This window comes from Trichomycterus rosablanca, chromosome 4 (genome assembly GCF_030014385.1).
Source record: "Trichomycterus rosablanca isolate fTriRos1 chromosome 4, fTriRos1.hap1, whole genome shotgun sequence".
Lineage (NCBI taxonomy): Eukaryota > Metazoa > Chordata > Actinopteri > Siluriformes > Trichomycteridae > Trichomycterus > Trichomycterus rosablanca.
The window spans coordinates 25,364,718-25,381,224 of record NC_085991.1 but is presented as its reverse complement, the minus strand read 5'-3'; the positions used below and the strand labels follow the sequence as shown (position 1 = coordinate 25,381,224).

The 16,507-nt window shown below is 37.6% G+C and overlaps 1 protein-coding gene across 1 annotated transcript; it reads left to right on the top strand.

Annotated features, from left to right (window-relative positions):
* Nucleotides 1-7,857: 7,857 nt before the first annotated feature.
* On the top strand, nt 7,858-14,676 carry LOC134311894 (uncharacterized). The gene is made up of 3 exons (XM_062993543.1): nt 7,858-7,868; nt 13,955-14,184; nt 14,273-14,676. Exons 1-3 carry the CDS (start codon nt 7,858-7,860, stop codon nt 14,674-14,676), a joined length of 645 nt encoding a protein of 214 aa, XP_062849613.1.
* Nucleotides 14,677-16,507: the final 1,831 nt, after the last annotated feature.

Genomic DNA, 16,507 nt, shown 5'->3' with positions numbered 1-16,507 from the left:
TACTTAAAATACAACATGTCAAGAAAACATCTTAAAAATTGTACAAGCTGTATATAAAGTTTTGATGAAACACAAACAGCTCTTCACAGTAACCATGAACCTGTACTCAGTTTCACACAGCAAGCTGATTTCTTAACGTTTGGCTGGTAGCTTTCTAAAACAAAACAAAGAAACAGAAGTATTAATATCAACATTAATACCATTCATTTAAGGATTAAAATAAAGCAAGCCAGCACACTCTTTGCTTCGTATGAAGGCTAGCATGCTAGCATGTAGCCTAAACACGGCAAATAAAGCAGCGCTGTTTGATTATTTATTTAGTGTCAACATTTAAGATAATTTATTATAAACAAAATTGTTAAGTAAAGTACAACACTTACCAAAATTGGACGGAAGATGAAAAAGTCCCATCAGACTGGTGTACATGCTCAAAAATAGCATAATGAGGAAGAAAATGTTTGTCCATTTAGTTTAACAAAGGTTCCACTTCACAAAAGACAAGTTTACTTTTGCAAAAAGCCTTAAATGAAAAGTAAAAAGTAATTTGCAACAACAGGTTACAAAAGTTAAAACAAATGGCTACCCGAGAAAATCATTTTTGCCTGATTCACCAACAGCAAGCTGAAAAAAGGTGGACTTACACGTAAATGGGGGCGTTTTTCTGTTTAATTACCTTAACTTAACTTTTTTAAGTTAATCTGATAGAAAAGTAATTTTTTTTGTTTAGTAAACTTAAATCTTTTAGCACATTTAAATGTGTACTCAAATGAGTACATTGCACTTTGCATTTTTTAGTAGAGCAAAAAAACTTAAATAATTGATGTAAGTTGTACTAAAAATGTTTGATTAAATATAAAGTCCGGGCTAACAGTGCAGACAAAACATGAAATATCTTAGTAAAGTAAATGTAAAAAACACTGTACACGGTACGTGTCCTTTCTGTGTGGAGTTTGCATGTTCTTTCCCCCACAGTCCAAAGACATGCAGGTGAGGTGAATTGGAGATGAAAAATTGTCCATGACTGTGTTTTACATTAATCTTGTGAACTGATGAATCTTGTGTAACAGGTAACTACCGTTTCTGTCATGAATGTAATCAAGGTGTGTAAAACATTATGTTAAAATGCTAATAAATTAAAAGTAATTATTTAATTTCTTTGATAAAATGTAAAAAAAAAATCATAAAAATAAAATATTTAATTATGTTGCATTTATTTAAGTCTCATATTTAAGTTCTTTCAGCTGAGTTAATGATGAAAAGTACATTTGTAAGTTTCACTCTCCAAGTCAAATAAATAATGCAGCCATCATATCACTATGTTACAGTCTAGTGCACCTATTATAAGCACCACTCTTGGTTAATTTAAAATGATGCATATTATAAATATGTGCATGCTTTTACCAGATTACATAGTCCAAGGACAGCATATAATGCAACAAAAATGTCCTTCATATAGCATATGCATTTAATATTTTTTTTAATTTTTAAAACTGGATAAAATAATACACAGAGGCCTTATTCCACAAATATGTGTGTTCATTACTGCTGTCAGTTGTTTACAGAAGCCAAAGTATGTTGCTACCCACCTATGCACGCTAAAAAAAGAACGATGCAAACAAACAACCTTTCAACAGCTTTCACACATCCGTGGTCGAAACTTTCCAGCGGGTTCTTTTTGCAGATAAGAGCTACCAAATGCTCTTGTGTGCAGTTTGCATAAAGCATTGCAATGGACTTCTGGACTTAAAAGTACCTTTTTAAAAGTATTAATTGTTACCAGATAAAATCCAGCCAAAGGTTGTATATCACTATCCAATTTTAAAATGAAATAAAGACAAGATAAACTGCACCATGTCTTTATTCCATATTTTTATTATGCAAGTATGACAAGGTACAAACTTACATTTTTGTATGTTTGATTACAACACTGACAATATAGCATACATTTGGCATGCATGGTTAGATTCTGTGCTTTCTTTAAAGAAAGGTCACTGCAAGTTGTTGCAAAGTTATTCTAACTGATCGCATGACTATTCTGATGAAATATTTATTTTTGATTGGAGTGGTCTTTGTTTCAGAATGACAATTCCCTCATCCAGAGGCAACAGCAGTTAACTGAAAGTTTATGCTATTTTAATTAACTTGTACTGAGGTTTTAACATATCACCTAAGTATCATAAACACTCAAAATAATGGTGTTTCATCCCTCCAATACAGTGCTAAAGTCTTTTTTTTTTCAAGTTTGACAAGGGCCAAATTGTGATGGCTAGACGACTGGGTCAGAGCATCTCCAAAACTGCAGCTCTTGTGGGGTGTTCCAGGTCTGCAGTGGTCAGTATCTATCAAAAGTGGTTCAAGGAAGGAACATTAGTAAACCGGCGACAGGGTCATGGGCAGCCAAGGCTCACTGATGATGTAGGGAGTGAAGGCTGGCCCATGTGGTTCGAATCCAACAGACGAGCTACTGTAGCTCAGACTGCTGAAGAAGTTAATGCTGGTTCTGATAGAAAGGTGTCAGATTACACAGAGCATCACAGTTTGTTGCGTATGGGGCTGCATAGCCGCAGACCAGTCAGGGTGCCCATGCTGACCCCTGTCCACCGCCGAAAACGCCAACAGTGGGCACGTGAGCGTCAGAACTGGACCACGGAGCAATGGAAGAAGGTGGCTTGGTCTGATGAATCACGTTTTCTTTTACATCACGTGGATGGCTGGTTGCGTGTGTGTCGCTTACCTGGGGAACACATGGCACCACGATGCACTATGGGAAGAAGGCAAGCTGGTGGAGGCAGTGTGATGCTTTGGGCAATGTTCTACTGGGAAACCTTGGGTCCTGCCATCCATGTGGATGTTACTTTGACACGTACCACCTACCTAAGCAGTGTTGCAGACCATGTACACCCTTTCATGGAAACGGTATTCCCTGATGACTGTGGCCTCTTTCAGCAAGATAATGCACACTGCCACACAGCAAAAATGGTTCAGGAATGTTTGAGGAGCACAACAACAAGTTTGAGGTGTTGACTTGGCCTTAAAATTCCCCAGATCTCAAGCCAATCGAGCGTCTGTGGGATGTGCTGGGCAAACAAGTTTGATCCATGGGGGCCCCACCTCACATCTTAAAGGAGTTAAAGGATCTGCTGCTGACATCTTGGTGCCAGATACCACAGCACACCTTCAAGGGTCTAGTGGAGTCAATGCCTCGACGGGTCAGGGTTGTTTTGGCAGCAAAAGGGTGACCAACACAATATTAGGAAAGTGGTCATAATGTTATGCCTTATCGATCTATGTTGTATGAACTAGGACGATACAACACATAGATATTTAAAAGCATCACTTACTAAGACTTATCACCCTATTGACTTTTTTCTAAAACAACCACAACGTCTTCTTCCATAAAGAAACCCACAGCACACAGTGCATAATGGTTTGTATACAAATATCTGTAATATAAAATGCAATTGAAAACAGTATGCAAATGACAAATGCAAATTCTTTCTCATTTGTATTTAATAAACTTACCGGCCCACCACTACTGAGATCACAAGCTCTCGAGTTTCATTTCTCAACTGTGCTTTCAACCTGGGTGGGCATCCAATAGGCACAATTGGCTTTGTCTGAGGGAGTAATGTCAACATGGTTGCTTACTGTTCAGCAATCACACTCACAGAGTATGGAATGGTTCTTCATATGTGATACCGCTCTCTTTGAGATTCCATCTTTAGCAAGTGAAAAGAAGCAGCCGATGACTGTGTGACTGTCAAAGGAGGCACATGCCCCTTCTGCTCTCTTCATTAGAAGTGCAAACACACATTCCTGATGACTGGGGTGCTACTAAATTCACAGGAAATTTTGCTTAATTTTACGGAGAAAAGAAAAATACCACAATGCACAACAGTCATTAAATTACAAGTATAAATTCAATGATAGAATAAATGTAAACTTAGAACATCTCAAAGATGAAAATTCTCATCTGTGTTTTGACCTCCCCCAGACCTCTTAGACATTTTGACTAACCAATAGCTAACTGTTTTGCCGTAGGACCGCATCATTGTCCAAATTAACCAGTAAACGTGAGGCTATGCGCTATGCGAATGAAAAATGTTAAATCGCTAAACACAAACCTTAAATTTAGAATTTCACATCATATTGCATATTACATGGGAAAAGGCTCATTTCACGGTGCGTGACATGATTTTCACAGCCGTGAATTAGGTAGGGCCCTACTCATAATATTCTGGTGCAAGTGACAGAAAAGTTGCAATCATGAATTGAAAACAACTAGATTGGGAGATAAAGAGCATAGTCCGACTATTGTGCTTTATATTTTTTTATTAGGAGACAAGAATAAAATGCAGGCAGACCAGCCTAGCACCCTGTACTCTATGAAGTCTTGTTGACATTGTCTTGTTGAAACACGTAGTGACACCATGTTACACATTATCATATATTAGACTTCGAGCTTTGTCAAATTCTCAACATAGTTTTTGTGGTGACTGTGTAACTTCCAAGATTTTTTTTTGTGATTGATTCACCTGCAGTTGAAGCTGTTTAGCTAATATATCCAAAAGTAGATGGACACCTGACAAGGAGCTTCCCATTTTATAAATTAGAAACTGCGAAAACAAGTGATCCTTTCAACAGTCAAGCCAGCCTTACATATCTGCTAGGTATATACTTAGATGTTTTAGTGAATATATACACTGATCAGCCATAACATTAAAACCACCTCCTTGTTTCTACACTCAGTGTTAATTTCATCAGCTTCACTTACCATATAGAAGCACTTTATAGTTCTACAATTACTTACTGTAGTCCATCTGTTACTCTGCATGCTTTGTTAGCCCCGTTACATGCTGTTCTTCAATGATCAGGACTCTCCCAGGACCACTACAGAGTAGGTATTATTTGGGTGGTGGATCATTCCTAGCACTGCAGTGACACTGACATGGTGGTGGTGTGTTACTGTGTGTTGTGCTGGTATAAATGGATAAGACACAACGATGCCGGTGGAGTCCACCAACCAAAAATGTGTCCTGTGACCACCGATGAAGGTCTAGAAGATGACCAACTCAAACAGCAGCAATAGATGAGGTGGACCATATACGAGGTGGACCAACTAGGTAGGATAGAGTGGACAGTGAGTGGACACTGTATTTAAAAATACCAGCAGCACTCATACCAGCACAACACATACTAAAACACCACCACCATGTCAGTTTCACTGCAGTGCTGAGAATCATCCACCACCTAAATAATACCTACTCTGTGGTGGTCCTGACCATTGAAGAACAGGGTAAAAGCAGTCTAAAAAAAGTATGTAGAGAAACAGATAGACTACAGTCAGTAATTGTAGAACTACAGAGTGCTTCTATATGGTAAGTGGAGCTAATAAAATGGACAGTGAGTGTAAAAACAAGGAGGTGGTTTTAATGTTATGGCATGGTCACCTCTTCTAGCTTCCCATGAACTAAGAAGTGCCCGCAAAGCGGATAGTATTACTGAGGTCAAAGATAACTGGTATTACATGTACTGAATAATTTTATAGACTTGTACACTCTACAGCAGGGGTGTCAAACTCATTTTCACCGAAAGCCACATCAGCATTATTGAGGCCCTCAAAGGGCCAATTGTAATGTATTCTGCTGAGATTGCAGTCTGTTGTTTTTCTTGGAGGCTAAATTCTGCATTTATATTGTCCTCCTTTACCATAGACACGGCCTCATAACACAAGAGACGCACCGTTTTCTCTTCCTGAAGCACAAACTTGATTTAATTTTCATTAAATTTCCTCCTTCTGCTTAATTTTCTTACTTATGTTCTTGTACATTTTGGGATTATGTGTAAATATTTCTTAACATCATCTACTGGCGGGATGTGTCACTTTGCAGGTCACAAAATCAGCATGCATTTTGAGAGATGCAGTTAATAATAATAATACATTTTATTTATATAGCGCTTTTCAAGATACTCAAAGACGCTTTACATAAGACAAATAATCAAAACAAATACATACACCATACAAATCATAGTGCAAAATCAAAATAGTACATCAACATCAAGAATAATTAAGATAAAAACAAAGAGAGCAGCATAAGACAGTTCATAAAAAATTAGCTAAATTATGAGAGAGAACAACAAATATAGAACAATTTCTTAAAATTAGACAGAAACAGGACAGATTCACATGCAATCAGGAAACTGAAAACTTTACAAGTTTTAGGATCTAGGACTTCACATTTCTGTTGTGATTTAAGTATAAAAACTATTAAAAAGAATAGCAAAAATAAAAGCATTTATTTCATGTTGTTACAAGTTAAATGCCACTCTGAATAGATGAGTTTTGAGAAGTGACTTGAATTTGGACAGGTCAGGACAATCTCGTAGGTGTTTGGGGAGAGCATTCCATAAAGATGGAGCAGCTATGGAAAAGGCCCCGTCACCCCAGGTCCAGTGCTTGGTCCTAGAGGGTATGGACAGTAGGTTAGCCTCAGAGGAGCGAAGGCTACAGGAGGGAATGTGCTGATGGAGCAGGTCGGTGAGGTAGGATGGGGCCTGATTATGGAGAGCTTTGTGAGTGAATAGAAGAATTTTGAATTGAATGCGTTGAGCAACGAGAAGCCAATGAAGTTTTTGGAGAACAGGTGTAATATGATCACGAGAGCGAGTAAGGAGGCGAGCAGCTGAATTCTGGATACACTGAAGTTTTTTTAGGATTTTGTTAGATGTACCATAAAGGATGCTATTGCAATAATCAATTCTGGATGTAATAAAAGCATGAATCAAGGTTTCGGCGGCAGAAAAGGAGAGTGATGGACGTAGACGTGCTATGTTTTTTAGATGAAAGAAAGCAGTTTTGGTGATGTGATTTACATGGAGGTCAAAAGAGAGGTTGCTATCAAAAATTACACCAAGATTTCGGATGTTAGAAGACGGAGACAAAGTGTCATTATCAATGGTAATTTGAAATTTTTTTGTGTTTTTTGCCAGGGATGTATGACCTACGATGATCATATCAGATTTTTCACAGTTTAATTTGAGGAAATTAGCTTTCATCCACAATTTCATTTCAGTGATGCAATTTGTCAGAGTGGAGTGAAGCTCAGTATTAATGGATTTGGAGGAGATGTAAAGCTGAATATCATCAGCATAGCAGTGGAAATGTAAACCATGCCGACGTATGATGTCACCAAGGGGGAGCATATAAAGAATAAACAAAAGGGGACCTAACACTGAGCCTTGGGGAACGCCTTGGGACAGTGGAGCAATGGCAGAACTACAATTGTTGATATTAACAAACTGTTGTCTGTTTACGAGATATGACCTTAACCACAAAAGGGCAGTACCAGTGATGTTGACAGAGGATTCAAGGCAGGACAGAAGAATGGAGTGATTAATGGTGTCAAAAGCTGCAGTAAGATCAAGGAGGACGAGAATATTAATTTGTCCAGAGTCTGAGGAAAGAAGAAGGTCATTTGTGACTTTGAGGAGCGCTGACTCAGTGCTGTGCTGGGGGCGGAAACCAGACTGAAATGATTCAAATAGATTATTGGAATTTAGGTGATCTTTGAGCTGTGAGGCAACAACACGTTCCAGTATTTTCGACAGAAATGGAAGACTGGAAATGGGCCGAAAGTTACTCATAATGTTAGAGTCAAGTCCAGGTTTTTTAAGTATGGGAGTAACAGCAGCCAATTTGAGTGATTGAGGGACTGAGCCAGAACTAAGAGAGGAATTGATTATCTCTGTGATAAGTGATGAGATAACTGGAAAACAACCCTTAACAAGTTTTGATGGAGCAGGATCCAAAACACAAGTGGAGCTTCGCATCCCTGTCAAGATCTTAGATAGGTCCAAATGAGACACAGGTGAGAACTGAGACAGAGGCTGGGTAATAAATTGAGGTGAGACAGGCGGAGAAACAGAGATGACAGGGGAAACTGTCAGAAAATTGTCGATATTCTCAACTTTTGTTTGAAAAAATGAGAGGTAAGAGTTACACTTGTCAACTGTAAAGGAATTGGTAGTATTGTCAACTGGTTTGAGAAAGTTTATTTATTGTGGAAAAGAGAGTCTTAGGATTTGTTGATCCAGCATGTATGAGTTCGAAATAGTAAGTGGATCGGGCTGCCATAAGAGCGTCTTTGTAATGTTGAAGATAATCAGAATAAATCTGATAATGTACTGTTAGACCGGTTTTCTTATAAAGTCTTTCAAGCTGGCGTTTACGGGATTTCATTTGGTGAAGCTCAATTGTGTACCATGGTGCGGAATGACTAAATGAAACAAATTTGGTTCTCAAAGGAGCCAGCTCATCAAGACATGAGGCGAGTATGTCATTATAGTAATCGACAAGGTCAGATGAATTACTAGACAGTACAGGACAGACAGACATCTTTTTAACAAGAGAATCTGAGAAAGCAGAGGGAGAGATATATTGAAGATTCCTGAAGGATATTTTATGTTTAGCTCTAGTGATGGGCTTAGTGACCTCAATGTCCATGATGATTGTCAAATGATCATAGACAGTAAGGTCATGGCTGGACGGCTGATGAACTAGGACACCAGTAGAGCAGACAAGGTCAAGAGTATGACCTTTTTTATGAGTTGGAAAATGTATATGTTGTGTGAAATTAAAACACTGTAACAATTCCAAAAATTCCCTGGCAAATTTACAGTTGTTGTCATCAATATGGATGTTAAAATCACCCATAAGCAGTACAGAGGATGAGAGGGCACTAAGCTGGGTTAAAAAATCTGAAAAATCAGAGAGAAAGGAAGCGTTTGGCTTTGGCGGACGATAAACTACAGCAGTGACCAGAGGAGTAGGCCCTGACAACTTGAAAGCCAGGTGTTCAAAAGAAAGAGCAGCAGGAAAAGACAAAGTGGTTATTTTAATATCATCCCTATAGACTGCAGCAACACCACCACCTCGCCCTTCCATACGAGGTTCATCAATATACGAGTATCCCATTGGCGTGGTCTGATTTAACGTAAAATAATCCAAGGGTTTATGCCAAGTTTCAGTGAGACAGAAAAAGTCTAGTTCACTGTCAGATATAAATTCACTGAGTACAGTACTTTTTGTGTTGAGTGAACGAACATTAAGCAATGCCATTTTCAAGTGGTATTGTTGTGTAGTTGGCTGTGAGGAACGAGGAAGAGAACGGAGATTTGCAAAGTCCACTCCGCGTTTCCCATCCCACTCCGTGGACAGCGTTGTCATGGAGACTACACCGCTACTAGTGTGCAAGGCAGCAGCGCTCTGATGACGTGTTTGCGGAGCGACAGTGCGCACGGCTGACCAGAAGGATGGAATAGCGTTACCATTTCGAAAATAAACAAGCTTTCTCCGGGAGCCCCTGTGAATATAACGAGGCCGGCGAAGGAGTCCAAGCTGTTTGATGACTGAAATACACGATGGAGTAGTGCAATTGTTGAACTTCCTCAGCTGGTCAACGGAATAGTTCAACATTGTGCCGATCCCAGGAAAACTCATCAACCGTTCACCACCGGCCGCAGACGCGACGTACAGTAGAAAGAACAAAAAGTATCAAAAGCACAAATAAAAGTATCAAAAGTAACATAAAAGAAATAGAGCCACAAGGTGTGTAAAAAGATGAAAACGAAAAATGATAAAAATACAATAAAATACGATAAAATACGGTAACGGTAGCGGCAGCCAAATGCGCCAGCGTCCACCATCACCATGGCAACTCTCAATTACACAGTTAATGTAGGATTTTACAGTGTATTTTAAGACAATTGTTCTGCCCTCGCTAATAGTTTATCCCCCTTGCTCAGCTAGACAGACAGACAGACAGACAGACAGACAGCTCTCTTCAGAATACAGTCGGTTTTATTTGCTTCCCAGCTGTGTGAGACACTGTGTGCACCAGAATGAAGTAAAAATACAAACAATAAAAACAATAAAGAACTTAATACAGTAAAAGCACACAGCTGTAGTCAAGTGTTACATCTGGTACAATATGAGATTTAACCAAACGTAAAATAGCGCTAACGAGTTAGCATTTTGTGTAAAGATACTAAATGCTATAGTAACAGTAACAACTGTATTTAATTATGGTAAACTTGTAACTAAAACGCTGTGATATACTCACTAAACATTTACAAACAACTGAGAATATAAACGCCACTACTTACAGACGATGCTTTGGTATTTTATTGCAAGATAATTATTTATATTTATTATTATTGTTTACATTACTACCCGCGTTCTTTTGCCGTAAAAGTCACATGGCTTCTCAGCAAAGGTCAAAGTTAGTTGCCATGACTACGATGTCAACAGTTGCACTTAAAGGTGCAGATGTCCCATTAAATTATAAGCGCATCTCTGTAACGACTCGAACCGTCACAACAATCGTACAGTCATTTAAGCTCTCGCGGGCCACATAAAATGACGTGGCGGGCCGAATCTGGCCCACGGGCCGTGACTTTGACACCCCTGCTCTACAGTAAGCAGGAGAGAATAGAAAATATCACATCAATTTAGTAAAATAGTGCATTGAGTCTATGCCTGTTTTTGCCTCTAACTGTCTCATATTGACCACGAATAATTACAACTACAGTAGACCCTTGACTTATGAATTTAATTGGTTCTTAAGGGTTGTTCTTAAGTCAAAATGTTCGTTGGTTAAACCTATTTTTCCCTTAAGAAATAATGTAAATAGAATTCATTCGTGCCAGACCTCCCAAACCCCCTTACCTAACCTTTCTAATGTCTTAAATGGTCTTTTTTGTTATAAATACAAGTATATTTTCCCTTAAATCTTAAATTATAGAATAGACATTCCTGTAATAAACAATAATACACAGTAGTACTGTACTGTACATAAACACACATCACATTTCAGTACAGTACGTGTGCTTTACCATACACCATAATAAATTTTCTTCTTTTTTTTAATGAAATGTATCTACCAGAAACAACAACAACTCTCATATTTCTCTATTATTTCCTTCTTAATTTCAGTAGTGTTTTATTTTGTAGGTGTAATTGCACGAAAGAAAGAATACTTTACTGAGCCGAATTCCTTCTTCTCTCTCACTTACTGTCCCCTCTGCCTGAAACACAGTGACAGCTACTGGCAGAAGTAATTACACAACAACGAATAGTAATAGATTTGTTCATTTTCTCACCACTGCACTTCCTCTGCACCTTCTTTGAGGCCATTTTAATATTGAATTTTACAAAATATAAAGACAACACAGAAAAAACACCAATGTTCGCTCACTGTATATACGGGTGCTGCTCATAAAATTAGAATATCATGAAAAAGTTGATTTATTTCAGTAATTCCATTCAAAAAGTTTAACTTGTATATTATATTCAATCATTACACACAGACTGATATATTTCAAATGTTTATTTATTTTAATGTTGATGATTATAACTGACAACTAATGAAAACCCCAAATTCAGTATCTCAGAAAATTAGAATATTGTGACAAGGTACAAAATTTAAGACACCTGGTGCCACACTCTAATCAGCTAATTAACTCAAAAACTGCAAAGGCGTTTAAATGGTCTCTCAGTCTAGTTCTGTAGGCTACACAATCATGGGGAAGACTGCTGACTTGACAGTTGTCCAAAAGACGACCATTGACACCTTGCACAAGGAGGGCAAGACACAAAATGTCATTGCTAAAGAGGCTGGCTGTTCACAGAGCTCTGTGTCCAAGCACATTAATAGAGAGGCGAAGGGAAGGAAAAGATGTGGTAGAAAAAAGTGTACAAGCAATAGGGATAACCGCACCCTGGAGAGGATTGTGAAACAAAACCCATTCAAAAATGTGGGGGAGATTCACAAAGAGTGGACTGCAGCTGGAGTCAGTGCTTCAAGAACCACCACGCACAGACGTATGCAAGACATGGGTTTCAGCTGTCACATTCCTTGTGTCAAGCCACTCTTGAACAAGAGACAGCGTCAGAAGCGTCTCGCCTGGGCTAAAGACAAAAAGGACTGCTGAGTGGTCCAAAGTTATGTTCTCTGATGAAAGTAAATTTTGCATTACCTTTGGAAATCAAGGTCCCAGAGTCTGGAGGAAGAGAGGAGAGGCACAGAATCCACGTTGCTTGAGGTCCAGTGTAAAGTTTCCACAGTCAGTGATGGTTTGGAGTGGCATGTCATCTGCTGGTGTTGGTCCACTGTGTTTTCTGAGGTCCAAGGTCAACGCAGCCGTCTACCAGGAAGTTTTAGAGCACTTCATGCTTCCTGCTGCTGATCAACTTTATGGAGATGCAGATTTCATTTTCCAACAGGACTTGGCACCTGCACACAGTGCCAAAGCTACCAGTACCTGGTTTAAGGACCATGGTATCCCTGTTCTTAATTGGCCAGCAAACTCGCCTGACCTTAACCCCATAGAAAATCTATGGGGTATTGTGAAGAGGAAGATGCGATACGCCAGACCCAACAATTCAGAAGAGCTGAAGGCCACTATCAGAGCAACCTGGGCTCTCATAACACCTGAGCAGTGCCACAGACTAATGGACTCCATGCCATGCCGCATTGCTGCAGTAATCCAGGCAAAAGGAGCCCCAACTAAGTATTGAGTGCTGTACATGCTCATACTTTTCATGTTCATACTTTTCAGTTGGCCAACATTTCTAAAAATCCTTTTTTTTTATTGGTCATGACACCTGAGCAGTGCCACAGACTGATGGACTCCATGCCACGCCGCATTGCTGCAGTAATCCAGGCAAAAGGAGCCCCAACTAAGTATTGAGTGCTGTACATGCTCATACTTTTCATGTTCATACTTTGCAGTTGGCCAACATTTCTAAAAATCCTTTTTTTGTATTGGTCTAATTTTCTAATTTTCTGAGATACTGAATTTGGGGTTTTCATTAGTTGTCAGTTATAATCATCAACATTAAAAGAAATAAACATTTGAAATATATCAGTCTGTGTGTAATGAATGAATATAATATACAAGTTTCACTTTTTGAATGAAATTACTGAAATAAATCAACTTTTTCATGATATTCTAATTTTATGACCAGCACCAGTATATATATAGAGAGAGAGACGGTTGGAGTCAACTTGTTTGTATCACGTGTTTCGTGAATTTCGGTTCGTAATCCGAAATTTGTTCATATGTTAATTTCAAAAAGATTGTTCGTAACCCGAAATGTTCGTATGCTAAACTGTTCATAACCCAAGGGTCCACTGTATGTATATTTTTTTGATGCCCGATATATATCCAGTGCATATAGCCACTTTAAATTTGTTCTGTTAAATATACACAGAAAAATACGTATTTATCTACCATCTCTTTTTGTGAAAACATACCTGTAAAAAGGTATTTTTTGCGCTTTGGGATTAAAATGTAAATAATATAATTTGATTATAATGTGCTGAAAATGTTTTTTAAAATAAGATATTGTAGATTATTATTATCTCAAATTACTGTCATTGCAATATAGCCAGTGATGTATATAAAACTACTAATTTAAATCGAATGGAACAGAGATAAAAGACATTCAAGATCATGTCATTGACATCAGAACAGCCAATGAGGCTTAGCCAACATCATCCATATCAACCACCCCAAACCATAAGGTTTCACTCTCCATCAAGCAGTGTATGGGTGGTGCTGCATCAAAAAGTTCACTTGAAATGACTGAACTAATTCTAATTTTTATAATTTCTCTAAGAATAGGTAAGTAATTTCACATTGATACATGCAATAAATTGTAGTACATATCTGGTGTATGTGATGTTTACATATAATGTTCATGCACTATAATCCAAAACATCTGGCTAGTATTTAAAAGCATTTTTCTGACAGTGATTTTTTTCCCTACAGGTATTATAACTAGTGTCTCTGTGATTCAGTCTCAAACGCTGCAGACATTTGTGCCAGGTCAAACAGTTACTTTATCTTGCAGAACCACTATATTTAATCAACATAACTTACTCTGGTTTAGACAGTCTGTTGGAAACGGACCAACACTTCTTGCAAATCTTTATCCCGGCACTCAACCTCAATTTTATGGTAAATTTAAACATGATAACAGACTTACAGTAGAGAGCCATGAAAATCAATTTACTTTAAAAATCAATAACACAAAGCCAAACGACACTGGAATGTATTACTGTGCTGCTCGGGATTATAGTTATATTGTTTTTGGAAATGGAGTATTTCTCACTTATGAAGGTTAGTCAACATCTATCAGTAATATTTATAGTATATATTAGTCTTTTACAGGTGTTTTTGATGAACTGTATTTGATCTGTACATCTAGGATCAGATTTGAAGCATCAGCATTATATTAAAGAAGTTGTATCTCAGGACCAGACACAGGAAAGTCTGAAATTAAAAGAGTCGCTTCATCCAGGAGACAATGTGACTCTGCAGTGTACAGTAGTCGCTCAGAACAGTGCAGGAGAACACAGTGTGTTCTGGATCAGACATGGTTCAGGAGAATCTCATCCAGGAATCATTTACACTGATGGAGACAGCAGTGGTCAGTGTAAGAACAGATCTGATGCTGGATCTTCTACACAGAGCTGTATCTACAGTCTCCCCAAGAGGAACCTCAGTACCTCTGATGCTGGAACTTACTACTGTGCTGTAGCTACTTGTGGAGAGATTCTGTTTGGTAACGGCACTACACTTGAATTAACAGGTGAGCAGAAACATGAATAAGTTTCAGCTTCAAACCAGATGCATAAAATGCACATAATGTTTGTGTTGCTATATTTGAATTACAGGGGAAAAGGACGATATTAAAATGCAATGGATCATTGTATTGGCACTATTAAACAGCGTGTGTTTTATAATCATTGCTGTTCTATCATGTGCACTAATAAAGAAAAGAAACATGAGCACATCTGGTATGTAGAATATTTATGTCTGTGTCTATAAACTTTACTTAATGTGTAGTAATGTAGCATAAAAATCTGCAAATGCTTAAATAGAAAAGAAAACAATCAGTTCTACAACTTTGTGTCCCCTGGTCTTAAGGTCTAATTTAGCAGTGTATGCTGTGTATAGATTTAATAGACAAACACTGTTCTGTTTAACTGTGTTGTCGTAACTTGAGGTATATGCTGTTTTTTTATAGAAAGAGCAGGTTCTATATTATGCATTGCAAATACGAATACTCACTTTTTTTAACATTCCTTTATCAATTTATTTACAATGAAAAAAAACACCTTAAGATTTATGTAGTATTTTTTAAAAGCATTTGTTTTTTACTCATATTCAACAGATAAATGACCTTACTTTTTTTACTTGTTTAATTTTAGGGAAACAGTCTTGGGATTTTATCGATTTCCACAATTGTTTTTTTTTTTTGCCAAAATAGTTAAAACAACGTTAACAAATCGAGGTTCTTTATATGAGTGTTTTCTTATTCAAAAGTCTACATACAAAAGTTATCGTAGGTTATAAAGTTTGTGGTGTAGTTTTATAATGCCATTTAAATGTGTGTCATGTTCTGCCTATTTCATGTACTTTTTAATGGGTTAAGGTAACCTAGCTCTATTTTTATGGGAAGCTATAGTTACTCATAACATCTAACAAGGAATTAGGAGGCCATGACAAAGTTAAATGTCACTGTAGAATTTACTACTTGTTACCTATTAACTACCAGTTTAATAATCTAAGTTGCTGTACATATAATCATATGATTTTTATATTATAAGCATATTCTTAAATACCCACTATAAAAGTTCTGAAATATACAGTATGTATCTATAAATATCTGATACTCAGTATTTATTGATTGAATATTTGATTGTTTGATTGATTAATTGGGATTATATTAACAAGGATTTTATTTTATTTCATTTATCACAGAGACCCAAGTAAATGTTCCTGCATTTGAACGAAAGAGCTCACATACATCACCTTCTTACATCGATCAGGTAGCATAACTTCAGTAATGCAAAGTGAACACTTTTTTTTTCAACTGTGAGCATTCATATTTGAAAAATAAATTTGTATATGTATATTTTTTACCACACACACATACACACACACATATTATATATATATATATATATATATATATATATATATATATATATATATACAGTGTATCACAAAAGTGAGTACACCCCTCACATTTCTGCAAATATTTCATTATATCTTTTCATGGGACAACACTATAGACATGAAACTTGGATATAACTTAGAGTAGTCAGTGTACAACTTGTATAGCAGTGCAGATTTACTGTCTTCTGAAAATAACTCAACACACAGCCATTAATGTCTAAATGGCTGGCAACATAAGTGAGTACACCCCACAGTGAACATGTCCAAATTGTGCCCAAAGTGTCAATATTTTGTGTGACCACCATTATTATCCAGCACTGCCTTAACCCTCCTGGGCATGGAATTCACCAGAGCTGCACAGGTTGCTACTGGAATCATCTTCCACTCCTCCATGATGACATCACGGAGCTGGTGGATGTTAGACACCTTGAACTCCTCCACCTTCCACTTGAGGATGCGCCACAGGTGCTCAATTGGG